The sequence below is a fragment of the Canis lupus genome, chromosome 17, assembly GCF_003254725.2.
Source record: "Canis lupus dingo isolate Sandy chromosome 17, ASM325472v2, whole genome shotgun sequence".
Taxonomy (NCBI): Eukaryota; Metazoa; Chordata; class Mammalia; order Carnivora; family Canidae; genus Canis; species Canis lupus.
This window is the reverse complement of record NC_064259.1, coordinates 34,388,209-34,414,234: the sequence shown is the minus strand read 5'-3', so window position 1 is coordinate 34,414,234 and position 26,026 is coordinate 34,388,209. Positions and strand designations below refer to the sequence as shown.

Here is a 26,026-nt window from a genome sequence, read left to right as displayed (position 1 = left end):
CCCCAAGCAGGGGTCATGGCCCCTCGTTGGAATGCTTCCTAGCTGCCAGTCTCTGTCCTTGCGACATCTATGGACATTGGCCGCAGTGGGCAGGCTTCCTGCCCCAAGTGTTTCTGCGACCCCACAGAACTTTGACCGAAGGACTTGCTAGATTGGGTTGGGAGGCTTCTTTAGCTCCCACCCACCACCTCTACTTCTGTGTGGGTCTGGGTAGAAGTTGGAAAATGTCCATGACCTAGTTCAAGTCCAAGTCAGAAGCATTTTGCTCACCCCACTCAGCCCCAGGGCCCTACCGACGAGCAAGGAGAAACTTTCCAAGCCTAGTTTTGCCCCCTGAGGCACAGGCAGCAGTGACTCCCGGGCGGGGGGGCGGGGGGGTCCTGCCTCAGCCCTTGTGGGCGAAGAACCTACTACAGCTGGTACCTAGGTCTCTAAGTCCGGGGATGCGGAAAGCGCACTACAACTCCCAGAAGCCCCCGGGCTCAGGGGGCGGCCTCCGCCCCGCGCGGAAGGATCGGACCCACCAACCCGGGCCCGGAGCGGGGCGGGGGCGGGGGCGGGGGCGGGGCGGGGCGGGGCCCGGGCGGGGCGGGGCGGGGCGGGGCTGCGGGGAGGCGGCAGGCTCGCGGCGCCGCGGGCCAGTTGCGCGGAGAGCGCGGGGTCGGACAGCTGGGCGCGCGGAGGGCTTCGGGCGGGCGCCGCGGGACCTTGCCGGGCCATGGGTAAGCGGCTCCGTGGCATGTCCCGGGACGGGGCTGGCGACCCCGCGGGGGGGGCCAGGTTGCCCTGCCGGGTCCCCCCCGGGCCCTCGTGGCCGTCGGGGCCGCCGGGAGGGGCGGAGCGGGGCCGGGGGGGACTCCGGGCGAAGGCGCCGACGACCCGGCCCGGCCTGGGGGCGCCCTGCGCCCTGCGCCCCGCGCGGGAGGGGTGAGGCTGGGTGGCGGCGCGCACTCTTCGAAAAAAGCCGAGACGAAAAGTTTTGGCGGCCAGGGGCTTCCCGGACGTTTATCTCGAAACTCTTTTCGTCGTCTTCTGGCTGAAATTTACCAAGTCCTGTTCGGTTCTGTCATCCCACTTCCTGCTGTGGTTTCAATCTCGAGCTGGTCTCAGCTAATTTGTTGTGACAGGCCGTCCGCAGCCGTCTCCGCGCCCAGCCCCCGCCGCCCCCCGCCCCCCGGCCCCCGCCCCCCCGCCCGGCACAGCCCGCGGTTCTCAGAACTGCCGGCGCCGCCGAGAAGAGGCACCGGGGTCCCTGGGCGCGCGGCGCTTTCCACTGCGGCCGCCGTTTCCTGAAAGTGACTCTGCGCGGGTTTTGAAGAACTTGCTCAATGCACTTTGAAGAATCCGCGGTTCCTCTTTCAGCAGAGGGGCGTTCTGATGCGTCGGCGGCTGCCGGCCCCCCGCCCCTACCCTTTCTCTTTCTCTTTCCTCTTCCCTTTTCTTTTTTCCTCTCCGTGTTCTCTCTCACTCTGGTCTCCCGTGCATCGTCTCCTGCCCCCCGGCAGGAAGGACAGACGCTCCCCTCTTCGCTGTCGCCTTATTTCTTGTGTTTTTCTTCCCTTTCCTCGAGTCTCCGGGAGGGACCGGGCGGCGGCCCCGGAGCGCCGGGGGGGGGGGGGCGGGGGGGCGCCGGGAGGGACTCCGGGCTTCGCGCTCGGCCGGAGCTCGGGGCGGCCGCGTCTCGGGCGCTGCGCAGGGTCGCGGGGGCGCCCTCGGCCGGGGTCCACGTACCCACGCCCGCCCCCCAGCGCCGCCGACGTGGAGGGGGCGCCGGGGCTCTCCACGCGCCGCACCGCGGGGGCTCAGGGTGCGGGTCCCGGGGCTCGGCTCGGCGCGGGCCTTTGTGTGCGGGCGGCCCGCCGGCCGGGAGGAGCCCGCGGGGCCACGGGGAGGGTAGCAGGTGCCCCTCGCCCCCTCCGCAGGGCCGCTGTTGGGCCGTCAGCGTTTCTGCGCCTACATGCCGGCGGGGCAAAAGAGGGGTGAGAGCCGGTGCCTAGAGGTCAGGCCCCCGGAGTGGAGTCCCAGACTCCCCCAGAGCCCTGGGGACCCGCCCGCGACCAGAACGTGGCCTGGCAGAGGTGGAAAGGACCGCAGAGCTTCAGGCCCTCGTTTTTGATAAACAGTCAGAGAAACTGAGGCTTAGAGTGAGGTCCGGCGGTGAAGGAGAGGCCGGCCGCCAACGCCTCTCCCCTCCCCCTTGCTTTTCTGTTACCTGGTGGTGAACTGGCCAGGTAACTGCCCACACTCCCTGTTAGGCCCCTGGAGTCTCCGGGTGGGGGTGGGGGGTGGGAGGGGGGTGGAAAAGCAGCAGGCCCCGGAGCGCCCCAGGCAGGGGTTAGGCAACCTTCCTCCCATCCGGGCTGAGTCTCTACTCGGGGGCCACGTCTTAGACAAGCCCCGGAGCCTGGTTTCTCCCTGGGCGGATTGGGAACTTGAAAGGTAGTTAGTTCATGGGGACATAGGAAACCGTCCACTGGTGGAACTGTTACTGTTTTCAGATACCACCCAGACTTGCAGAGGCAGGACAGTGGGATTGAGCCTAGTTCTGGAATAGGGTCTTTAGGACACATCAGAGCTGGCTAAGGAGGGACAGACTTCCCGTGGGGTTAGGAGTTGGAGCCCCCATGCCACCTACCTCTTGGTCTTTCTCTCAAGACTCTCATCTTGGCCCCAGCTACTCTCAAACCCTGTTTTCCCCCAGGCCCCAGCTGAGAAACTGAGGCAGGGCTGTGGCAGTCGTTCCCCCACACACCCTCCCCCCGACCCCCGTGCCTCCAGGGGTCCCATGTCCAGCTCGTCTGCCCTCAGCGCGGGCGGGAGCACAGCCCTTGGCAGGCCCTCCCTCCCCAGATTGCCCACTGGAGAGAGCTCCACACCGACACTTTGCCAGGCAGCCGGCTCCTGGGCCACAGAGTGGACTGGCCGCCTCAAAGGCTGTCTTTGTTTCAGCTCCAGCTCAAACTAAGAGAAACTTAAGCCAACAACCTCGGGCGAGGTGGGGCCGTTCCTGCTGCTTGTTATTGAGACGGCTGTTACCATTATTGTCGTAATTGACGCAGGGCTCCCAGTGGGTGACTTTTCATGAAAGGAAGTGTTGCTTCCTTCCCATCACACCAAGGGTGAATGGGGCGGGGCTGGCCGTGGGAGGAGGGGGGAGGAGAGAGGGAGGGACGGAGGGAGAGGGAATAGGAGGGAGAGAGAGAGAGAGTGGAGAGAGCAAGAGTAGAGAGAGAGCGAGAGCACGAAGGAGATAGATACAGGCGGTGCAGTCTGGCACTAGGTCTCTGACAGGCTCTATGGCCTTGAACTAGTAACAGCCCAAGCCCCTCAAGTGGCTCATACTGCATCCCTGCGGCTGTTTATGGAGCACCTGTTCCCAGCCCCACAGCACCGTGAGACCCCGAGGGGAGTGAGCAGGACTAGCAGACCTCAGATCTCACCATGAGGACTGTGTGTGCACACACTTGGCTGTGGCCCACGTGGGAAGACTTGTTTCTCACTTTGTTCTGCTTAGAACATTGGACCCATGGGGGTCTAGCACCCCCACCTGTGGATGGGGAAGCAGTGGCTGACTTGATGAAACATGCACCTCTTTGGAGTCAGAGCCGATTCCCATCTCTCCTGCCCGGCTCTTACCTGATTCCAGCTCATCAGTGGAGGCAGACTCTTTTTCGCAGATGAACAGGAGTGGTGTGATGGGAGACTGCAGACCCACTGGGGCAAGAAGCAAGCCCACACCCTTTGAGCAGATATGGAGCTTGGGGTCTCCCTGCTTCCATGAAAAACCCTAGATCTCAGGGTTCAGAGTCTTGGGACAGGCAGACTGCTTTGGTTCTGAATCCCAGCTTTGCCAGTAGGAGGCTGAGTGACCTCAGGACACTTACTTAAAGCTCTGGGATCTTCAGGGATTGTATCTGTGAAAAGGGGGAGATAGCATCCACTGGGGAGCTGGGAAGGTTCAGTGAAGCAGAGTCCAAAAATGCCTAGTCCTGGGCCCACCAGAACACTGACTGGAGTTGGAGTGTATAGTATGGAGAGGGAAGTAGGGAATGGCTTGAGAACAAGTAGCCTTCAGGGAGCATCATCTTTTGGAGTTAGTGACTGGTACTGACCTCTTCACTGCTGTGGTTTTCAGGACCTTGGGGCTATGGGGTTAAGCAGACTCGGGTTGCTAGCACCAGATGGGCCTTGGACAGTCCTCCCACCCAGCACTCTGCCACCCCCTCCTCACTGCCCAGTGAGGCACTTGGTCACGAGGGTCCAGGGGCTCATATCCTGGCCCAACCAGCAGCCCCCTGTCCTCTTTCTACAGCGGCAGGAGGAGACAGCAGCAACTGTGGAGCGAAATCCTACCCAAGGTTACCAAAGCTTTTCTCACACTGTTATCTAGCTGCGCAAAACCTGAGGAATGAGCTTAACAGGAAACACACGGGACTTGTAAGAAGGAGCATCTGGGGCCAGCAGAGGGAGAACTGAATGTTGGAGACAGTGTGGTCCTGAAAAAGGCAGATGCCCTATCGGAAAGGTGTTACTTCTCCTCAAAGTAATTTCTAAATTTAAATGCAATTCAACCCAAACCCCAGTAGTTTGTTTTCTTTTTTAAGGGAATGTGATAAAATTATCCTGAAGTTCAGATAAAATTATTTTAAAAGACTAATGATGGGGGACTTGCCCTCCGGAGAGTAAGTCGTTTCACAATTAAGACAGTGGGCCCCAGTGCTGGCATTCCACAGTGAAGGAAACTGAGTAGAAAAGTCCAGAAATAGTTTCAAATGTGTTCCTTATAAGCTTTTGGATTGTGAGGAGAGTAGCATTTCAGATCATTGGGGGAAGGGTATCACTCAGACAATACTGGGACCACCTAACCATTGGGGGGATTAGATCTCTACTTCATACCTTAGAGATTCCAGATGTGTTCAGAGTAAACAATTAAATAATAATCACCATTATTGTCATTATTGCTTCCTGGATGGAAAGACCCATGTCTGGATGATGTTCCTTTGGCAAGGAGAGGTTTTCTTTTTGAAAAATGGATCCACCTCCCCATTACAATAGGCCACCTGAGGCTTTGTGGCCAAAGCAGGACAGTAAGTAACTCAGTAGCTCCTGGGCAGCAGTCAGGAAGGGTCCCAGCAAGTGGGACTCCTGCTTCTGCCGCCTGGATGTGGCTGGGAGATTGGGATCACTGGTCCCCAAGCCCCTTCCCTCCCTTTGCAGAGCCAGGAGGGTGGCCCAGTCCTGTGTCAGCTGCATTGGAAGGTATGGGAGCTGGGAGCCTGGCAGGCAGGGGGACCCGTCTGTCACCTGTGGCAGGGGTTTCAGACTTAGTTTTCCTAGCAGACCCCTTCTCCAAATGAAGATTATCTGGAACCTGATCTACAAATGACTGGGGAAGGGAGAGCTTAGGGGATCCAGGGATAGGACAGAGGGCACCCTGTAGAAAGAGGGGGCTCTCCTTCAGCTAAGGCTGTGGAAGTGGGGGTCCAGGAGGCCCTGCCAGGGCAGAGAGGCTGCTAGCCTGGCTGGGAGAGAATGGAGGGTGAGTTCATTTGGGGACTCAGCTGGACGCAAAGATAAAGAGAGTGTTTCCCTTTGTGGCTCTAGGCAAGAGCTCTGATCCTTTTCCTGTCTGGGGTTAAACAGCTCAGATTGGTGACCTCCTTTCCAGGTAACCCGAGTGCCTGACTCCAGGAGGTTTTCCCTCAGTGTGGCAGAGCTTACCAACTCTGGAACCAAGCAGACGGGATAGAGGTCCTCTGGCCCAGTGGCTCTCAAACTGGCTACCCTTTGAGATCCACTTGGGAGCTTTAAACTCTGACGCCCTTGCAGAACTTTAAATCAAACTGGGGCTGGGGAACATGGTCATCACTACCTTTAGAATGCTCCCTGGTGATCCTAATGGGCCCTGCTCCTATCACCTATTCTTCTGAGGCCGAGGCCAAGGGCAGCAACTTGCCAGAGACACATAGCAAGTGTGCAGGAAGGCTCCAGTGAGAAGGCCCAGTAACACCACAGGGAGGGACTCAGAGTAGAGAGTCCTTTGAGGCTGAAAAGCCAAGCCTGCAGGAAAGAAGGCAGAGAGGAAGTGAAAACAGGTGGAGAGGGCAGGGGGGGCAAACAGAAGAGCTGGTGGAAGCGGGTGCGCCCCAGAGACCTGGAAGACTTCACGAATTCGGAGACAGTGAGCAAAGGATTCAAGGGTCTTTCACTCCCATTTCACAGAAGGGAAGACTGAGGTACAGAGTCACCCAAGAACTCAGTAGGAAAGGCATCAGCCTGCTGGGCTGGGTAGGGCAGTCAGTTGTTAACACCTAGTTATTTCTGGAAATGGACCATGTCTTGATTGGTGAGAAACCAGCCTGAGAGGAAGGCCCCCGTGTCTTTCTTTTTGACAAGGCTTAACATTGGTTTCTCTTCCAGGCTTATTTGGACTCTTCGTCAAGGCTTGCAAATGATGTTGGTAACACCAGCAGCCATAGTGGCGGTGAGGCCGGGCCTCTTGGGCTGGTGGTTTGATAGACCTGGTCTCCTAGGGAGACAACCATCCTAGGTTCTCTGGCTTCAGTTTCCCCCTCTTTAAAATGAGATCCCTTCTGGGACTAAATAGGAGAACATACATGGAAGAGCCAGGGACCCACACAGCAGGAGTGAGTAGACACAAGCCCAGTGCTTGCTGCGGTAATGGTAATGCTTGCGAGCAACTGCTGAAGGAGACACTAGCCTGAGGCCTCATGGGTCATGCTGGGATGGGTTTATCATTGCTATGGAGATTCTTTTTCTCTCTAGGAGAATCTCAGAGGTGCCCCGCAGTAAGGATTTCCTGAGTTGGAAAGAACCAAGAAAATGGGACAGTTCATCCTAGACTAACAAAAAAGAAAGGCAGGTTAGACAGAAAGAAAGGGTGATCAAAAGACATGGGCTCCTGAGCTCAGATGCCCTGCCAGCCTGTGAGGGGGTCTGAGGCATGTTCTGATGTTCTAGTCGTTTTTGCAGGGATATGGATGTTATGTTTTTGCAACCATCCACTCATGGCTGCCTTTCGTAAAATCCAGCCCATGGCTCCTCCCTCCCCAAGCAGGTTGTTGTGACTCTCTCCCTTTCCCTGAAATCTGGCATCTACTGTGTGGGGTGCTGGAGGCCTCACTGAACCTTCAGGAAGCCTCATGTGCAGTGAGCAGTTGAGTCTGGGTGGCTGGGAGTAGCTCAGGGTGACAAGAGAAGCAGAGTGCTGTGCTTGGCTGGGGACTGAGAAAGGCCACCCAGAGGAAGTGGCTTGTCAGGTGAGACCTGAAGCGTCTGCAGACCCTTGCAGGTGACAGGAGCCAGTGACCTCATTAGGGCCAGTTAGAACTCTGCAGGTGCTCAGAGAAAGGTCAGATATTTCAGAAGCAGGAGCTTATAGTCTTCTCGATTATTTCTAGAGCATCCAAGCACCCTCTGTGGTGCTCTTGGACTCACAAACATAGGAACCTCGGCAGCTTTCCCAGTTAGGCTGAGATGCTGTGAAAACTTTATGCCTGAATGTGGGGCAGGTTTTGGAGACAGGATTTCCCTGAGCACCACAGCCCCAACCTTATCCTCCTCTGACTTGACTCCGGGGTTGTTTAGGGTTTCCTTCAAAGGTGTGGGAAGCTGACTGGAACAGAGAAAGGAACAGTAGCGGGCGTGGGGTCCATCTGGGGGTGAGCCTGGCAGAGAGGAGGGAGAACAGAGTTGGCCACCAGGGTGCATCCATAGGTGCGTGTGGAGGGCCAGCCTGCATGCAGTCAGGGACCAGGGGGCAGAAGACGCAGCGCGGAAGGAAGAACTCACTTCCCACCTGGCAGGTTCAGATGGGGGTAGGAGGATCTGCTGCTGCTCCCTGCTCCTGGAGGACCTCTCCTCACTGCCTGTTCTTCAGGCCTGCATCTCAAGTGCTCTCTTTCTCTCTCTCTCCTTCCTCTTCCCCTCTCCCCTCCGCTTTGTTCCTCTCCTTGCAGCACCCCCTATCAAAGGGAAAAGGAAGCAGTCAGAGGAGGGTGATCCCCTAGACCCATCTGTGTCCCCTCAACCTGATGGTGAGCAGAGCAGGAGCCAGAGCCCCATCCATCTGGAGGTGAGTAACCCCCGGGGGCCTCTACCCTGTCCCTCCCCCCTCCCCTGTGCACAGTTTCCCAGGTAAACTTGGGGACTCCCCAAGCTCTCCAGAGGGTGTATTCCCTGCCCTCCAGCCTGCAGAGCCAGGAGAGGGGCCCAACCCTACAGTCTCGCGCCTGTATCCAGGGAGGTGTGGGAGCTGGGAGCCAGGGACCAGAGGACCCGCCCGTCACCTGTGGCAGGGGTTTCAGGCTTAGTTTTTCTTTCTTTCTTTTTTTTTTTTTTTTTTAAAGATTTTATTTATTTATTCATAGAGACCGAGAGAGAGGGGGGCGGGGGCAGAGACACAGGCAGAGGGAGAAGCAGGCACCATACAGAGAGCCTGACGTGGGACTTGATCCAGGGTCTCCAGGATCACGCCCTGGGCTGCAGGCGGCGCTAAACCGCTGCGCCACTGGGGCTGCCCTTCAGGCTTAGTTTTTCTTTTTTTAATTTTTTTTTTTTTTTTTTTTTATGATAGTCACACAGAGAGAGAGAGAGAGAGAGGCAGAGACACAGGCAGAGGGAGAAGCAGGCTCCATGCACCGGGAGCCCGACGTGGGATTCGATCCTGGGTCTCCAGGATCGCGCCCTGGGCCAAAGGCAGGCGCCAAACCGCTGCGCCACCCAGGGATCCCCAGGCTTAGTTTTTCTAGCAGAACCCTTTTATCAAGTGATTTGCCCAGAGCCCTGATGAATAAAACAGACAAAAGCACTATTTTAGGATGTAAACTACATGTACATCCACACATCCCTCCCAGGTTTACAGGGATGCCAGAGTCACTCAGTGAGATCACTGAGGCCATTGGTGAGTGTAGACTGAGAGGGAGCCATGGGTGACATTGTGGAGCATTGGCCTCAACACCCACTCCTTTTGGTCATTTGCTTTGGTGGCACAGTCTGGAGTGAAAATCCCAACTCACGTAGAAGAGTAGTTGGAAATGGTGACAGTTTTTTAACAGCTTGTGTGGAAGAGCACATTCACTCCAAGGCCTTGAGAGCACCTTCACCCGGGGCCTGCATGAGAACAGCTGCCTCGGGCCCGGGTATGTCACAGTTTCTTAGGTGATGTGTTAGTTCGTGTGCCATTTGTTATCAACGGTCTTATTCAGTGTCAGAAAATTGTACTCGAATCGAATATTTTGGGTGCACAGCTCTCTTTACTGTTCTTAGATCAGTTGGTTTCCATCCTTGGTGTTTGGGGCCTCCTCATCCAGGACCTGAGCCCCGAGCTCCAGCTCAGCCACACTCTTCCACCCTGAGCCACCAACCAAATGCATAGCACCAGCAGAAACGGTCCCTCTGGAAGCAGAAACCAAAAGTCCTGAGCATCTGACAGAAATGAGTCAGGAACCCAGGATAGGGCTTCAGCACCCTGAATTCAGCATGCAGACTGGCGGCTCTGAACTTGGTGGACACAGGACCCTGACGTACCAGAAAACACCAAGCACCTTTGTTTCCTTGGCTTTCGCCACAGGGGTCCCTAGGAGGCCTAGGGATGCTGAGCCCGCCACCAAGAGCTCACAGTCTAGTAGATGAGCTGAGATGCAGACATAACAAATCTAGAGCAAGACAGAGAAGTGATCTGTGCCTGGAGAGAGGCCTGGAGAAGCCGCAGGGCTGCTCCTATGGCCGTCTCTGGAGCCATTTCCATGGACCCTGAGCTGGCGTCCTGGGCACTAACAGCTGACAACTACCTCTCTGGTGCCAGAAACAGTCACTCCAGCCCAGAGCTGTCAACTGGGTGCTGGGGGCCTGCTCCCTCCCACGGGAGCCTGGGGTCGGGGACCACATACCTCCTTCCCCAGCAGGCAGTGGTTCCGTCTGTCCCCAGCCACCCACCAACTGGGGGCTCATCCCAATGCCTCCTGTTCTTTCCCCAGGACTCCCCCGAGGCAGGCGGGGAGCGGGAGGAGGACCAGGAGCGGGAGGAGGAGCAGGCCTTCCTGGTCAGCCTCTACAAGTTCATGAAGGAGCGACACACGCCCATCGAGAGGGTGCCCCATCTCGGCTTCAAGCAGAGTGCGTCCCTGGGTTGCAGGCAGGGAGGGGGAGCCCGGCAGGGGATTCCATCCAGGCAGGGTGTCATGCAGGCACCTCCACTCTGGGCAACCCTGGGCGATGCCAGCCCACAGGGCTTGCACACAGAAAGGGCACCCCCCACCCCAGGCACAGGGCTGCAGTGGGTGGGGCCGGACTTCTGTCCTCACTGGCCACTGGGCCCCCAGTGCTTAGGGCCTGGCCTAGCCACCCGTTGCCATGGCCCTGTCTGGGTGTGTGTTGGTTCTGTGCCTGCCTGACAGGTCCACGGGGATGGGCTGCTGGCTGCCCCTTCCTTCCGCAGAGACTGATGGGGGCCCTGCCCTCTCTCTTCTCTAGTTAACCTGTGGAAAATCTACAAAGCAGTGGAGAAGCTGGGGGCCTATGAGATGGTAAGGAGGGTATCTCAGTCCTCAGCATGTTGCATCCTGCAGCCCGTCCCCACTACCCTGTGGGGACCTGGGGAGGAAGAGCCTTGTCTGGGGACAGCGCTGTCCTCACTACCAGACAGGAGGAAGAGGCAGGGTCCCAGAGCCTGCCGCTTCCCCAGCTCTCCTGCATGCTGTGGGGAGGAGGGCCTGCCTGGCCCACTGGTACTTTGCTGCTTCAAGCAGGTTTTCCTGTCTTCCCATCTGTTCTGTCTTCCCCATGCTCCCCAAGCTGGGAACACTGCCCGGGCCAGCAGTCAGGCAGTGGCCCCTGGGGCCGGAGGACTGGCTAGTGGCCAGGGAGCCCCCTCCAGTCTCCCCACTGCTGCTGCCAGAGAGGCAGGTGCCAAACTGCGGTCCTTGCCCCCAGCCTTGCCAAGTGGGGACCTGGAGTGGCAGGGACCCCACCACCTGGGCGGCGTGTGCCTACCATGCACTCACGTGGTGCCCTTGCAGGTGACCGGCCGCCGCCTCTGGAAGAACGTGTATGACGAGCTGGGGGGCAGCCCGGGCAGCACCAGCGCAGCCACCTGCACACGCCGCCACTACGAGAGGTACGGCCGGGGTGAGACCTCAGGGTGGGGCACAGCCGCAGTGGGGCCAGGAGTGGGGTGCCCGAGGGGTGCGCTGTGCTCCTCACCACCCAGAGCCCTGTGGGGTGGCTGGCCTGCTGCAGGCCTCCTGGATGACGTGGGGAAGGGCGCGGCCCTGGTGGCAAGTGGGCCAGGCCGGCCTCCCGGTGGACACGCTCTGCTCCTCCTCAGGCTGGTGCTCCCATATGTGCGGCACCTGAAGGGGGAGGACGACAAGCCACTGCCCCCTTCCAAGCCCAGGAAGCAATACAAGATGGCTAAGGAGCCTCGGGGGGATGATGGGACCACTGAGAAGCCGAAGAAGGCCAAGGAAGAGAAGCGGTTGGATCAGGTGAGCTCTGTGCCTGCCTGGGGCCACCAGCTGACCCTGGGCCTTCCTCCCCCTGCCCTTGCCAAGGCACAGAACTCCTTGCCCAGAATACCGAGAACACGCTCTGAGGGGCAGACCTGGGGTGGCAGGGGAGGGGGCTTTCCGGGGTAATGGTTGTGTAGGGTCAAATGAGGGGCCATGTCAGGTCTAAACTCCAGTCTGCCCCACAGTCACCAGGCCCCATGTCCTGGTACCAGGCTGCGTCCATTCAGAGGACGGGATACCTTTGGAAAACCTTCCACAAAGGCGCTGGAAGGGCTAGCAGAGGCTCTTGGGAATACCTCTGTGCCCCTGCTGCCATGGGGTCCCTAGGTCAGGATACACAGCTCGCACATCCAGCCCTGAGGCATGGCCTTTTCTCCTTCCAGATGGTGCCAGGAAAGATGAAAACAGATGCTGCCCCTGACCTGGCACGGCTTCCCAACCAGGAGGCCCCCAGGGAGGGCCCAGAACAGCCAGGCCCGGCCCTGGGGCCCTCTCCACCCTTTGGGGGTGCCAGCGGCTGCCCTGAGGCCTACAAGCGGCTCCTGTCCAGCTTCTACTGCAAAGGAACACATGGCATCATGTCACCACTGGCCAAAAAGAAGCTCCTGGCCCAAGTGAGCAAGGCAGAGGCCTTGCAGTGCCAGGAGGAGGGCTGTCGCCACGGGGTAGGCAGCCCTAATGGGGACCCCCAGGCATCCCCTGCCATTCTCCTGTCGGAAAGTCCTCAGAGCCCAGGAAAGCCAGCTGAGAACTCCAGGCACCGGCTAACCCCTCCGGAGGGGTTACAGGCCCCTGGTGGCAGCCTCAGGGAGGAGGCTCAAGTGGGTCCCCGCCTACCAGCCCCCATCTTCACTGGCTGTTTCCACGCATACCCCACTGAGGTGCTGAAGCCCGTCAGCCAGCACCCCCGGGACTTCTTCCCCAATTTTAAAGATGGGGTGCTATTGGGGCCCCCTGGCAAAGAGGAAGGCCTGGCAGTCAAAGAGCCCCAGCTGGTGTGGGGCGGGGATGCCAACCGCCCGTCTGCATTCCATAAAGGCAGCTCTAGAAAAGGCAGCCCCTACCCCAAGCCCAAAGCCTGCTGGGTGTCCCCGATGGCCAAGGCCCCTGCTGAGAGCCCTGTTCCCCTGTCTACCTTCCCTAGCAGCCCCGGCCTGGGTACCAAGCGCAGCCTGGAAGAAGAGGGCTTTGCCCATGGTGGCAAAAAACTGCGGGCAGTGTCTCCCTTTCTTAAGGAGGTGGACGCCAAGGAGTGTGGGGCCAAATCTATGGGGTCTGGTGTGGCCGTGTCCTGCCTGCTGGGCCCAGCGCTGGGGCCTGCCCTCCCTGAGGCCTACAGGGGCACCATGCTGCGGTGCCCACTGAACTTTGCTGGCACCCCGGACCACTTAAAGGGCCAGGCCACTCTCCCCTTCAGCCCCCTGGTCATCCCTGCCTTCCCGGCCCACTTCCTGGCCACTACAGGGCCCTCACCCATGGCCACAGGTCTGATGCACTTCCCCCCGTCATCCTTTGACAGTGCCCTTCGCCACAGACTTTGCCCAGCCTCGTCTGCATGGCATGTGCCACCTGCCACAACCTATGCAGCACCCCACTTTTTCCACCTCAACACCAAGCTTTAGGTTGGAGCTTGCAGTGCTGTGCTGTGCTATGCTGTGCGGGGTCTGAAGTGGCCTGAGATGAGTAGGCACTGCCAGGGGTCTGGGCTGGAGCCTGTTCCCCAGGAGAGCTTGGCTGTCCCCAATGCAGGAACGTGCCCCTGTCTGGGCAGCCTGGCATAAAGAGGGAGGCAGTGGGAAAACTGGGTTTGTCTCAAGGAAGCAACCCAAGCCTGGAGCCCCAGTTGTGGCAGGGCCTTGGGAGAAGACGGTGCCTGGCTGGCAGCTCCCAGCTAGGTCCCCAGAGCAGAAGCCAGGAACGTGCCGAAGGGCTGAGGAGCTGGTTAGCAGCTTGAGGTGTCCAGGCTGCCCATGGAAAATCCAATAAAAGACCAATGTGAATCCACTCAGCCCTGAGGTGTGTGTGGTGTGGACCTTCACGGGCAGGTGAGGCTGGGGTGTGCTCTCAGGTGGGGCACCAGTGGCATGGGTGGGGGAGCCAAAGGGAGACCTACCTTGCATCCAGTCAGATCTGAAATGCCCCCACTCCCACTGAAGAGCAGGACTCAAAGCAGAACTCAGCCTCTTGTTCATATGTCAGCGGACTGTGACACTTGTCCTGTGCCTTCTACTTTCGTAGTCTCAGGTCTGTGGACCAAGTAGTTACCCGTTACCTTGCTCTTTACATAGGTGGGGGTCTGAGGCCTGGTGACTTGCCCTGGTTCCCCCAGCAAATCAGCAGCAGAGCAGTTAGGTAGGCACTTGGGTGTAACTCCAGTATTCAGAGCTAAGCCACAGGATCCCAAATTGAACAGTAGGATGAGCCCTGCGACTGTTAGCAGCCCCCCTGGGGGCAGAGGGTATAAGCAGGGAACCTGAATTGGTCTGTCCTGGTGATGGACTTACAGGGTTTGCTGCTGAAGCCCCCATCCCACTGCCCCTGGCCTGCTGCACAGGGGTGGGCCAGGAGGTTCCGGACGGGGGTAGGCACCCAGAGTGAGGGGAGTAAAGTGGCCGGGATCTTGGTCTGGGCATCTGTGTTCTCAGACATGGTTTTGCTCTGAGGGCTTGCTCAAACCCTTGCAGCCTAACACCCTCCTTCCTAAAGGCTCCTAAAGGGGAGCAATGAGGGCCATCTGTCTTGTAGGAAGGAGGGGGGGGGCCTTTTAGAGGCCTCCCTCCCCTTCCCAGGCTGCCTGTTCTCTGACCCCAGGTATGGTGGCCTGCAGAGCTTCACACTTGTTACTACAACAGCAGTGCTGCTTTTGGATGCAGGGTAGTAGGGTGGGGCCAGGCCCCCAACTTCCAGCCTTGGATTGGTCAACAGTGGCCTTGGACCTCCACCACTGGAACTTGCCCTGCCTTCTGGGATACTCAGGAGCTCAGGCTGTGGGACGGGCAATCTAGTGTGATGACACCCCCCTCTCCCCACTTAGTTAATAGATGAGTAGGCTGAGGCCAGGGCTGGGTTCTGTTTGCCCAGTGCCACCACTGAGTGTGATGACCCTAGACCAGGGCACACATAACATCTCTGGCACCAGGGGATGGGCTACCCAGGCTAAAGGCATCCTTTCCAGCCTCCTCTTGCCTCCAGCCTCCAATTCTAGAAGCTGCCTGTGGAGGGGGAGCTCAGATGGGCACAGGCCAGATAGCTGCCCTCCAAGCTGGGACCAGCGATGGGGTAGCCAGAGGGTGGTGGTCCTCACTCTTGGCTCTGCAGGGGGTCTCCCAATTCCCCACCTCCGTCCTGGGCAATGTCAGATACCAGCCTGAGTAGCTGCCTGACCTCCAGAGGCCCTACTTCACATATGCACCCACACGCTGCCTCTCTCTCCAGGCTTCTGGAGTCGCAGTGGTGGACAAGGAGGGGTGAAGGGTTGAATTCTGCTACCCTCCCTGCAAGTGCCCTGGGGGCTGGGCTGCAGGCTGTGGGGTCAGATTCCCCTGGGTTAAGGGGAGGCGAAGGCTACTGGTTGTGTGCAGGGTCCTGCCTGAGATGGGACCGCGTCGCTGGGATCCGCGAAGCCACAGAGACCTGGCTCTGGCACAGCAGTGGGAGGTGCGAGGCTGGCGCCAGAACTTGAGCACAGAAGGTTCAGAGCTGTGATGTGGTGCCCTCTGGAGGCTGCTCTGGGGACTACACCTTTCCTTGTGGGACGGCTGCTTCCTGAGTTGGTCCCTGAGCAGGAGGCTGTGGCCCTTGCTTGGGTGTCAGCAGATCCCCAGGGCTTAATATGGGCATGCTTCCTGGAAAAGCTCTGTGCCCTGCATTTCCCGTGAGCCACTGTATATGATTTTTCTCACTCGCCCCTCCCAATTCCCAGGGAAGGTACTGTCCTGGTTTACAAATGAGGAAACAGCTCTGAGGGCTCTGTTAGCTTCAGACATGGCTCACAGGACTGTCTGACTCCTTGCAAGGGCATCCTGCACGTGCTTCTGGGGGCACTGACAGTCCCTGACTCTGCCTTGGGGACCCACAGGCCAGAAGGACTGGCCAGAACCAATGTGTGGGGCATAAACCCTGTTTCAGGACCATTTTGAAGATCCCTTTCAAACTGGCCTTCAGGCTGTTGAGGATGGCGGCGAGTGCTTGCTTTAGTAGCATGTATACTAAAATAGGAATGACGGTGGCAGTGAGTGGAGGTGACCCTAAAAGGGATATCCCTACAATCCCAGCCCCTTTTCCTGGTGACCGTTTAAGTAGAAGGCCATGTGTCAGGCATTTGACAGACACTGAGTGTCTATTCCTGGTTGGTGCCAGGCACTGTTTTAGGTGTTGGGATGGACACATCAGTGGATAAAGCATTCAGGCCCCTGCCTTCATGGAGCTGACATTCTACAAGGGGAATATAATGAATAAAATACAGAGGAGTTAAGTGCAGGGAGGAAAATAGGGCTGGGAGTGGAGTGTACAGTTTGTTTTTGTGGTAAAATATAACAGTATAACGTTTACCATTTTAGCCATCTGTAAGCATACAGTTCTGTGGCATTGAGTACATTCACAACGTTGGGCTGCCATCACGACCATCCATGTCTGGGGTGCACAGCTGTAAACAGAGTGGTCAGGAGGTCTCAGTAGAAAGTGGCATCTGACCAGTGGCTGGAGGAAGTGACAGAGCGATGCAGCTCCTGGGGGGAGAGCAGAGGGAACTGGGAGGATCACAGCCTTGGGTGGGAGTGGGCACGTGTGTCTGAGGAACTAGAAGACCTCTGGGGTTGAAGCAGAGTGAGCTGGGGGAGAGATGGGGTCCAACAGGTGGCTGAGGCTGGATGTATAGAAGATTCTGGGTCTCAGAGCGAGCTGGAGCAGAGAAGGGTCCTGGTCTCTGGCTCTCACAAGAGGCCTGTGGTTTCTGAGTGGGACAAGGTGCTAGGGGGTGGGGGTGGTAGGGAGCCCACCTACAGAGACAGGCAGCATGCTGGGGCACAGATCTGGAGTGGGTGGAGGCTGTGGACACCTCTGGCGTGTGCTTTCGTTCTCCTAGGGAGCACGGGCACTGGGGAAGGGGGGTGGTGTTGGAGGTCTGAGGAGGGAGACTGGCAACTAGAGATCTCCAAGGAGGTGGCAAGGCTACACAGGGCAGGGCCATGGGGCTTCTGGAAAGCCCCAGGTTCCCACCCAAAAGAGGCTAGTGGCAGGAGTGTCTGTGGAACTAGCAGCAGTGAGGTGGCCTCCCTGTCACCTGGGGGGACTGGCTGCGGAGGTGGGAGTTGGAGTGGGGGGGGAGGCTGGGTCCCATGTGAGTGAGAGCCACACCCAGAGTCCGCTGAGCAAGAGTGATCAGGATGGAGGGGCCACAGAGCAGAAGTCAGGGAAAGGGGGAGTGAGGGACCTAGGACAGGTGGGACCAATGGATCATAGATCCTGGTGGCCTCTGAGGGAGGATGAGGAGGCAGCTAAAACTAACATGTCCAGGTGAGCTGATGGGATGGCAACATGTACTGAGGGAGGGGACGAGGCCAGGGTGTAGGAAGCTTTGAAATCAGCACAAGCGCACAGCAGTAGTTTGGGGCAAGGGCAAGGCCTACCTCTGAGTCTTCAAGATCAAGAATTGAGGACAGGGAGGAAAGACTGCAGCCAGGACCCGAGTCAGGGGCTCCTTCTCAGCAGGGAGCCACAGGGTCTGGAAGCAGGGGTTCGCTCAGGACTCCCAGGGGAGTGTCAAGTGTCCCACACTGGAGGAGCAGCATCTCTGGGTGGGCACAGCACTGGCAGGGGAAGCCCCCCAGGGAAGAGATATCCATTTAAGTTCAAGATCAGAGGCTGCAGATAGCAGCCTGAAGATGTGTTTGGTTTGCTTGACCCCTATCATTTAAAAAAAAAAAAAGTTTTTGTAACTAGTTCCCAGCGTTTAAAAATCAAGAGATTTCACTTGATTTTGATTTCACTTGATTTCAAGAAAATTTTGGATATGGGTCTCTTTAAAAATCAGAATTTCTGGGCAGCCCCAGTGGCTCAGCGGTTTAGTGCCGCCTTCAGCCCAGGGCCTGATCCTGGAGTCACAGGTCGAGTCCCATGTCCTCGGGCTCCCTGCATGGAGCCTGCTTCTCCCTCTGCCTGCCTGTCTCTCTCTCTCTCTCTCTGTCTCTGTCTCTCTGTGTCTCTAATAAATAAAATCTTAAAAAAAAAAAATCAGAATTTCTGGCCTTGTGAGGCCATTTCCTGGAGCTCGGTAGTGGCTACTGCTGCCCTGTGGACGATCTACTTGCTCCTTCACTACAGCACCCACCCCCCAGGCCCGCTTGTCCTCAACCCCAAGGGACCCAGCTCCAGCCAGGCCACCGGGTCTCCACCCCGTCCCCCTCTGCTGACTCCACCCCACAGCATTCCCACCATTCAAGCCAAAGTGCTGCCACTGCACGGCCACTAGGCGGCAGCTTTCGTTCTTTGTTACCTCAAGATCAGTTTCCTAAGCAAAGGACTCCAAGAACGTTGCTGCTGGGAAACTCAACAGGGCTTTCAGACAGGAGGGCAAGGCAGAGTCAGGTTGTGGCGACTGTCCCCTGATGCACGGGCCAGCAGGGGCAGGCCGTGGTGCGCTGGACAGGGCACGGGCGTGGGTCCCCATCCTGCCAGACCCCTGAGCCTCTGCCTCTCCCTGGACCACACCTGTGCATCTGTGAAATGAGTACGGTCACTTCCAGCTCTGTTCTGTGACCCAGAATGAGATGCAGAGAGGGTCTGGTCTGTTGACCGATGAAAGGCAGGTGACCGCCCCCCGAACACACTCCTGGGGCTGAGAGGACATTCCCCGCTCCTTCGGGCCCCTGGCTATTCCTGGAAAGCCAGTTCTCATCTGCGCACAGCAAGTGGCAGCCCCTGCCCAGCCTGGTTATGAGGCCCCCACAGGAAGGGAAGGGGCTCCGGGCAAGGGTCTTAGAAGGGTGGCTGCACCACCAGTCCCACCCTCAAGCCCTCCCTGGGAGGCTTCCAACCATCTCCAGGGTCCCTGCTTGGCACCCCTTGAAGGAGCAGCAGGGTGGGGAGGAAAAGTCAAGGAACTGGAAGCCAGAAACACAAGGCCTGTGCCAGGCGCCCCCACAGGTTCAGTGAGGGTTTTTAGGCTCTTTATTCTTGCAAGCAACAACAAGAAACTCCCACCCAGGCAGGAAAGAGCCTGTGGGGCTCACAGACCCCAGGGAGAGCTGAACAACCACACATGGGGGCAGCAGCCATGCAGCCCTCCCTCTCAGGGGCACTGCCATCCAGGAGCTGGAGCTGCCTCCTCCTGGCTCCTCTCTTTCCAATTCCAAATTCAACGACGCCACTCTGGCAGCTTGAAGTAGGCCAAAATGAGAGTATTCACATCCCTTCAGGAATCAGCAAATGCTCCTGGCCCCTTTCTCATCACTCAGGACCCCTGACCATCTGGCTCAGCTTCAGATGCTATCCCTCCTAGTGGGCCTCACCTCAAAGAATAATTTTGAGGAAAATCTGATCTTCTATCTTGTGCTTAACTATGTCCCTGAGGCACCAGTTCAGAGGAAGTGTGTCCTCCAGGTAGACCAGAACAGCAGCTGCCAATGGTGACATCAGGCAAATACGTGTCACTGGGCCTCTATTTCCTCATCTGTATTACGGAAGTGAGTAATTACCTCAAGAGTTGTGGGCATTTAGTGAAAGTGCTTTGTAAAGTTCTGGATGCATGTGAATCATCGCCTCCTTCTCTGCAGTTCTGCTTGGCTAGCCTGACCACTCCCTGACCTGCCCTTTACCTCAGGGCTTTTGAAATTCTAGCTTGCATGCTTACTGCCTGCTCTCCTGCCTGGCTTCTGACTCAGAGCCACCCAGACCTTTGGATCCCCTCCAGGCCTGGGTCAAGAATAATAAATCAGCCACCCCCCCCCCCCCCCCCCCCCCCCCCGCCCACCACCACCACCAATTCTCACTGCTCCCAGTTGCCTCAGCTTTGGGTTGACTCTGTGAAAGTGATGCAGTTGATTAGTAATGTCTGCCAAGGACCTAGGAAGTAGAAGACGCTCACCTTTCACAGAGTTGCCATTCTCATCTTTCTCTCTCTATGCCTGATTATGGGCTAATTTAGTGTCACATCTCAGCTGCAGGCCCTAGGCACATGAGCAAGGAGCATGGGGCAAAAGGCCTTGGGCCAGGGAGCCCAATCCGAGAAGCCTGCTTTCGATGTCACTTGCACATAAGCTACTGAGTTGAATGCCTGGGTAGTTGTTACTATCCAGGGAAGCAGCTTCTTGGGAAAAATCCGAGTAGGCTGCTTTACCCTACCCGGTGGAGAGGGGCCGTGTAGCCGTGTGGAGAGAGATGATGAACTCCAAGTGTAAAGTAGAGGAGAGCAATTCTAGTGTCATTTGTGGAGTAACTGCAGGGCTTTGGAGGTAGAGCCTATGGCCTTGGGTAAGGCAGAAATCAGTAGATGATCCATAAAAGAATCATTCCAAATTCCAACTCTGGTCAGCTCATCCCTTGCATAAACTTGCCTGTGGCCCTCTTCTGCCCTCAGAATAAACCCTGAATGTCTAGCCTCTGGGCTAAGCCCTGAGGTACCACCTGGGCTCCCAGCATGTGTGGCCCTCCCTCAGCTCTGAAAGCACAGAAAACATCTACCTGAAGAAATTCTCTACACTGTTCCCACTGTTCTAGACTCATCCAGAAGTTATCCTCCCAGAGCCTTACTGGCTCAGATGCCCATCCCATGTGCCCCCATAGCACCCATAGCTTCTCCTATCCTGCCACTGCTGGACCTATTAGAGTCTGCGCCCTACCCCCCACCCTATAGGCTCCCTAAAGGCAGTCACTGTGTTCTCCTCACTACCAATCCCCAGTTCTACCTAGCCCATAGGACAGGTGTCCTAGACTCACCTTATATTTTACCCCAATTATTATCAGAAACACCCTCCTTCAAAATGTTCCTCAGCTGCCTCTTACTGGTTCCCAAAGGACTTACTCAGGAGCCATTCCCAGATTATTTCTAGAGAACTGTTCCTCACCTCATCAGCCCCAAATGCTGGTGGCCCTGGAGAGAAAGAAATAGCTCTTCCCAAATGACCTTGGCCAGTTCCTTTCCTGGCTTTGGAGAAGGGAGAGAACCCACCCTTGACAAGAAGGTATTTGCAAATGCCTCATCAGATAAAGGGCTAGTATCCACGATCTATAAAGAACTTATCAAACTCAATACCCAAAGAACAAATAATCCAATCAAGAAGTGGGCAGAAGACATGGACATTTTTCCAAGAAGACATAAAAGTGGCCAAAAGACACATGAAGAATATGCTCAACATCACTTGGCATCAGGGAAATAGAAATCAAAACCACAATGAGATACCACCTCACACCGATCAGATTGGCTAAAATTAACAAGTCAGGAAAGGACAGGTGTTGGTGAGGATATGGAGAAAGGGAAACCCTTTTACACTGTTGATGGGAATGCAAGCTGGTGCAGCCACTCTGGAAAACAGTATGGAAGTTCCTTAGAAAGTTGAAAATAGAGCTTCCCTATGACCCAGTAATTGCACTACTAGGGATTTACTCCAAAGATACAAACGTAGTGATCCAAAGGGGCACCTGCACCTCAATGTTTATATCAGCAATGTCCAGAATATCCAAAATATGGAAAGAGCCAAGATGTCCATTGACAGATGAATGGATAAAGAAGAAGTGGTATAGGGGCACCTACGTGACTGAATGGTTGAGTGTCTGCCTTTGGCTCAGGTCGTCATCCCAGGGTTCTGGGATCAAGTCCTATGACAGGCTCCCTTTGGGGAGCCTGCTTCTCCCTCTGCTTATGTCTCTGCTTCTCTCTCTATATCTCTCATAAATAAATAAAACCTTAAAAAAAAAGATGTGGTACACGTATACAATGGAATGCTACTCAGCCATCAAAAAGATGAAATCTTCCAATGCAACGACATGGGTGGAACTAGAGGATATTATGCTAAGTGAAATAAGTCAGTCAGAAAGAGACAATTACCATATGATCTCACTCATGTGGAATTTAAGAAACAAAACAGAGGATCATAGGGGAAGGGAGGAAAAAATAAAACAAGACAAAACCAGAGAGGGAGACAAACCATTAGAGACTCTTAATCATAGGAAACAAACTGAGGGTTGCTGGAGGGGAGGAGGGTTGGGGGATGGGGTAACTGGGTGATGGGCATTAAGGAGGGCATATGATGGGAGTGCCTGAGCGGCTTCATGGTTGAGTGTTTGCCTTCAGCTCAGGTCATGATCCTGGGGTCTTAGGATCAAGTCCCGCATCGGGTTCCCCACAGGGAGCCTGCTTCTCCCTTGCCTATGTCTCTACCTCTCTCTCTCTCATGAATAAATAAATAAAATCTTAAAAAAAATTTTTTTTTTCAGGGATCCCTGGGTGGCGCAGCGGTTTGGCGCCTGCCTTTGGCCCAGGGCGCGATCCTGGAGACCCGGGATCGAATCCCACGTCAGGCTCCCGGTGCATGGAGCCTGCTTCTCCCTCTGCCTGTGTCTCTGCCTCTCTCTCTCTCTCTCTCTCTCTGTGTGACTATCATAAATAAATAAAATTAAAAAAAAATAAAATAAAAAAGAACCCACCTTTAACTATTGCTTCAGAAATATGGGCCAAACCCCTTCTCATCCCCCCTTTACACATACATACACATGCACACATACACACACACACACGCGCGACTAGGCAGGAATAGTAGTAAGATTTTATTAAAGTTTCAGGAAAAATAGAAGGGAGGCACAACCCATAACTGCTTTTTGAAGTTGCTACTCAACCTAACCCACATTGTGCCACACCCAGTTCCAAAGGCACCCTGAATAGGAACCTTATAAATATATCTATCCATTACTCTTAACATTTCATCACAAGGGATCTACCCATAAAACTCATCAATTACCACAACATTTTGCCCACTATAACCATCTCCTTTACCTCTACGCTTGTAATACACATACTCCAACCACTAGGGGTACATTACCAGCAACAAAAAGGGACTTCCCCATCATTCCCCCACCCCCTTCACTGGGGAGCTAAAACAACCGTGAGGTAAGTCATAAAATCTCCGTCCTTGAAAATTCCAGCTCCTGTCATTGCACTCCTTGGACGGTCCTGACCTGGGTCTATGTGTCAGAAGCCAGACCTCCAGCACCCCGGGGCAGCGCCACACCTTAGAATTTAGCCAGACTCACTCCCTGCCTCAGAGAAAGGAGGAAGTTTGGTTGGGCTTCACCTACTTCTGAAGTTTTTCTCTCTAAAATCCTCATTTCCTGCCCCGGAATCAACCTCTGCTCCTGGACCAATGGTTAAAACTTTTGAAGCTGGAGGGAGCAGGGACTGTGAGTCAAGGATAAAATAAGAATAAAACAAGAAGCCACAGGGAGATTTTAAGGCTGACCTGGCCACACTGAAGCCTTCTCTGTTCCTCCAGTCTCCATTTGTTGGCAGGATTTGCCACTTTCTGTCTACCTTCAGTCCCTTATTCTACGACTTGAGGGACTCCACGAGGGAACTGCTATGGTCTGAATGCTGAAAAAATTCCTATGTTGAAAATCGAATGTACCATACAATGGTGTTGAGATGGGACCCTTGGGAGGTGATTAGGTCATGTGTGCAGAGACCCCTTGCTTATACAAGAGGCCCAGGAAAGCTCCCTTGCCCCTTTCCCATGTGAGGAAACAGCAAAAAGCCAGCCTGGGAAGCAAGCTCTCATCAAACACTGAATCGCTGGCACTGGAATCTTGGATTTCTCAGACTGCAGAACTGTGCGAAATAAATTTTTGCTGTTTACAAGGCACCCAGTTTGTGGTATTTTGTTTGTTTGTTTCATGGGACATGATTAATGTAACCCAATCATAACAGTTTGGTTTCCCCATTTCCCAGCCTCCTGGCAGCTGGAGCCATCATCCAGCTCTGGCCATTGAGATCTGGCACGGACTCAACTGTGTTCCCTCCAAATTCATGTTAAAGCTTGAACTCCTAATATGATTGTATTTGGAGGTAGGGCCTTTAAGGAGGTAATTAAAGTTAAATGAGGTCATAAGGGTCATAGTCCAATATGAGTGCTGTCCTTATAAGAAGAGACATAAGAGAGCTCCAACTGCCCTCTTATAAGGGCCTTTTGAGGATTTAGGAAAAAAACAGCCATCTGTATACCAGGAAGAGAGGCTTCATCAGAAACAAACCCTACTAGACCTTGATCTTGGACTTTGCTTCTTTTGGTGGCTGGCATTTGTGTAGTTGTAAATGACAGCCCATAGCCATCTCCAGAATGGTCCAACACTATCTATCCCCCTGCCAGGGCCAGACACTGTCTAATTGGACTAATGGAGCTGAGTCAGGGTCATGGCTATGTTCCAGGGATGACCTGCATGTCTTGGGGGATCCCAAATCTTTCTTGGAGTCTGAGGGAATTCCCAGAATCCTCCCCATAAATCCCTCTTTGGTTATAAACCTTACAGAAGCAATTTCTGCTACCTGCCACTTGACCACCACCAGCATTCAGGTGTCCTTTATGGTGAATGTCCAGAGACTGTAGCCACAGGTCCCAGGCAGCAGACCCACATCAATGGAGTTGGGCTGAGTCTCGTCTCCCTGCCAAGTCAGTAATAACTGAGAGGACTCCCTGGGCCTTGTGTTGAGCTGGGCCACCTAACAGGTTAGCCTAACAAGGAAATGGCCAAGACAAGGAAATTGGTCTTTCGTGGCCATCACTTTTGCCAAAACACACCCTGAAGGTAAGGAGCTCAAAGTTCCTGGGCTTCCATTTCACAGATAAGTGAAGGACTCTGTCCAGTAAGTTAGGCCTCTTTGATTTGTACTAAGTGGAGGAAGTCTTGCCAAGTAGTGGAGAATCTGAATCACTCCAGAGTTTTCCGTAATATGCTTAGTGTTGAGCTACATTCAAGAACTGGGACCAAAGGGTACTCTGGTGACTCAGTTGGCTAAGCATTGGACTCTTGATTTTTGGCTCACATCACAATCTTGGGTCTATGCTGGGCATGGAGCCTCCTTAAGATTCTCTTGCTCCCATGCTCAAGTGTGTGCCGCTCTTTCTCATTTGCTCTAATAAAAAAGAACTGGGACCAAGGAGACCTGACTACTCTTCTCTAGGAAAAGCCTAGTCATCAATCATATGCAAACAACACCTAGAATTTATAAGGTAGTCTTTGTAGGCTTTTTTGCCCCAATCTTGGACCTTGTCAAATCTTGCTTAGGGCAGCTGGGTGGTGTGGTAAGTTAAGCATCTGACTCTTGGTTTCAGCTCAGGTTGTGATCTCAGGGTCCTGGGATTGGCCCTGCGTTGGGCTCCACACTCAGTGTGGAGTCTGCTTAGGATTCTCTCTGTGCCCCTCCCGCTTGCACTCTCTTTCCCTCTCTAAAATAAATCTTTAAAAAACAAACACACAAACCTGTGCTTGTATAGAAAGCAAAGCAAAGCCAAATCAGACACAGTGGAATTTGGAATCTAAACCAGAGAGAGAAAAAGAAAGAGGGAGAAAAGGGGAGGGGAAGAAAAAGAGAGAGGGGGGGAAGGAGAGGGTACTGAGGAAGAGAAAGAGGGATGGAGGGAGGGAAGGAGATAGATATAAGATGGGTCCTCCCTAGGACAGCAGATTTCCATTGACCTGCAGGAGGGACGAGGGAAGGTGATGATAAATGATATAATGGTTTATAGAGGTCTGAGTTAAATACACAAACAGAAGGTTAATAAATAAACTTTTAAAAAAGTGTGGTAGCCAAGTATTATTTTTTAATAATCCATGATCCTACCTTAAATGCTCAAAATTCCTGACAGAAGCTGTCGATATTTTGTCTTCCCCAAATCAAATCCTCTCTTAAACACACATTTCTAAGTGAAAGAATCACCGGTCTGAAAAGGCTATATACTATATGAGTCCAACTAACTAACATTCTAGAAAAGGTCAAACTATGGAGACAGTAAAAAGTTCAGTGGTTGCCTGGGAACGGGGGAGGGTGCCAGGGCTGGAGAGTGAGGGAATGAACAGGAAGACCACAGAAGATTTTTAGGGCAGTGAAAATACTCTGTGTAATACCATAATAATGGATACATGTCATTTCTTTTATAAATAAAATCTTAATGAAAAAAGAATCAAATCCTAGAGAGTATCTTTCACACCTAAAATTGTCTTTGAGATTTCCCAGAGGGTCCCTAGAAAGTCACTTTTTGTTTAACTTTGTAAAAAGAGGGGTATTACAAGTAATTACGTTTATCTGATACATTACCATTAATGAGCAGCACAGGAAGTTTGGTTAGATCAAGATATGCTTTCATTTGGCTAAAATGTTAACATAAAATTTTCAGAAATTGTATACTACATAGGAAGTTCTAGAGAATTGTCATTGCCCTAGCTGTCCATAATATGTTTCTGCTGATCAGAGTCCTGGTGCTGCTTTGCCTAATATTAGACAAAAACAAGAA

The 26,026-nt window shown here is 54.8% G+C and overlaps 1 protein-coding gene and 1 long non-coding RNA gene across 6 annotated transcripts; one reads left to right on the top strand and one right to left on the bottom strand.

Annotated features, from left to right (window-relative positions):
• Nucleotides 1-612: 612 nt before the first annotated feature.
• ARID5A (AT-rich interaction domain 5A) lies at nt 613-13,535 on the top strand. Of its 5 annotated transcripts, none has more exons than XM_025454042.3 (7): nt 613-722; nt 7,980-8,095; nt 9,999-10,137; nt 10,495-10,547; nt 11,040-11,137; nt 11,348-11,507; nt 11,915-13,535. In XM_025454042.3, the coding sequence occupies exons 1-7, from the start codon at nt 719-721 to the stop codon at nt 13,151-13,153; spliced, it is 1,809 nt and encodes a 602-aa protein (XP_025309827.1). In that variant the 5' UTR covers nt 613-718; the 3' UTR covers nt 13,154-13,535. The 5 variants fall into 5 exon arrangements, with proteins under 5 accessions (XP_025309827.1, XP_025309830.1, XP_025309826.1 ...); XM_025454041.3 differs by lacking the exon at nt 613-722 and adding an exon at nt 3,218-4,543; XM_025454045.3 differs by lacking the exons at nt 9,999-10,137; nt 10,495-10,547.
• Nucleotides 8,093-25,514, bottom strand: LOC112664454 (uncharacterized). Its single transcript, XR_003139721.3, has 4 exons — nt 25,357-25,514; nt 16,083-16,258; nt 13,645-13,777; nt 8,093-9,417 (listed from the first exon to the last, which is right to left on the bottom strand). It is a non-coding gene; the product is annotated as an uncharacterized LOC112664454 (long non-coding RNA).
• Nucleotides 25,515-26,026: the final 512 nt, after the last annotated feature.

Excerpts from the sequence above, each read along its gene's own strand:
- ARID5A (XM_025454041.3), top strand. The coding sequence starts at position 4,510 with ATGCCCTATCGGAAAGGTGTTACTTCTCCTCAAA. Across the intron at positions 10,548-11,039 it reads AGCTGGGGGCCTATGAGATG|GTGACCGGCCGCCGCCTCTG; the intron begins GTAAGGAGGGTA and ends GTGCCCTTGCAG. Across the intron at positions 11,138-11,347 it reads ACACGCCGCCACTACGAGAG|GCTGGTGCTCCCATATGTGC; the intron begins GTACGGCCGGGG and ends GCTCCTCCTCAG.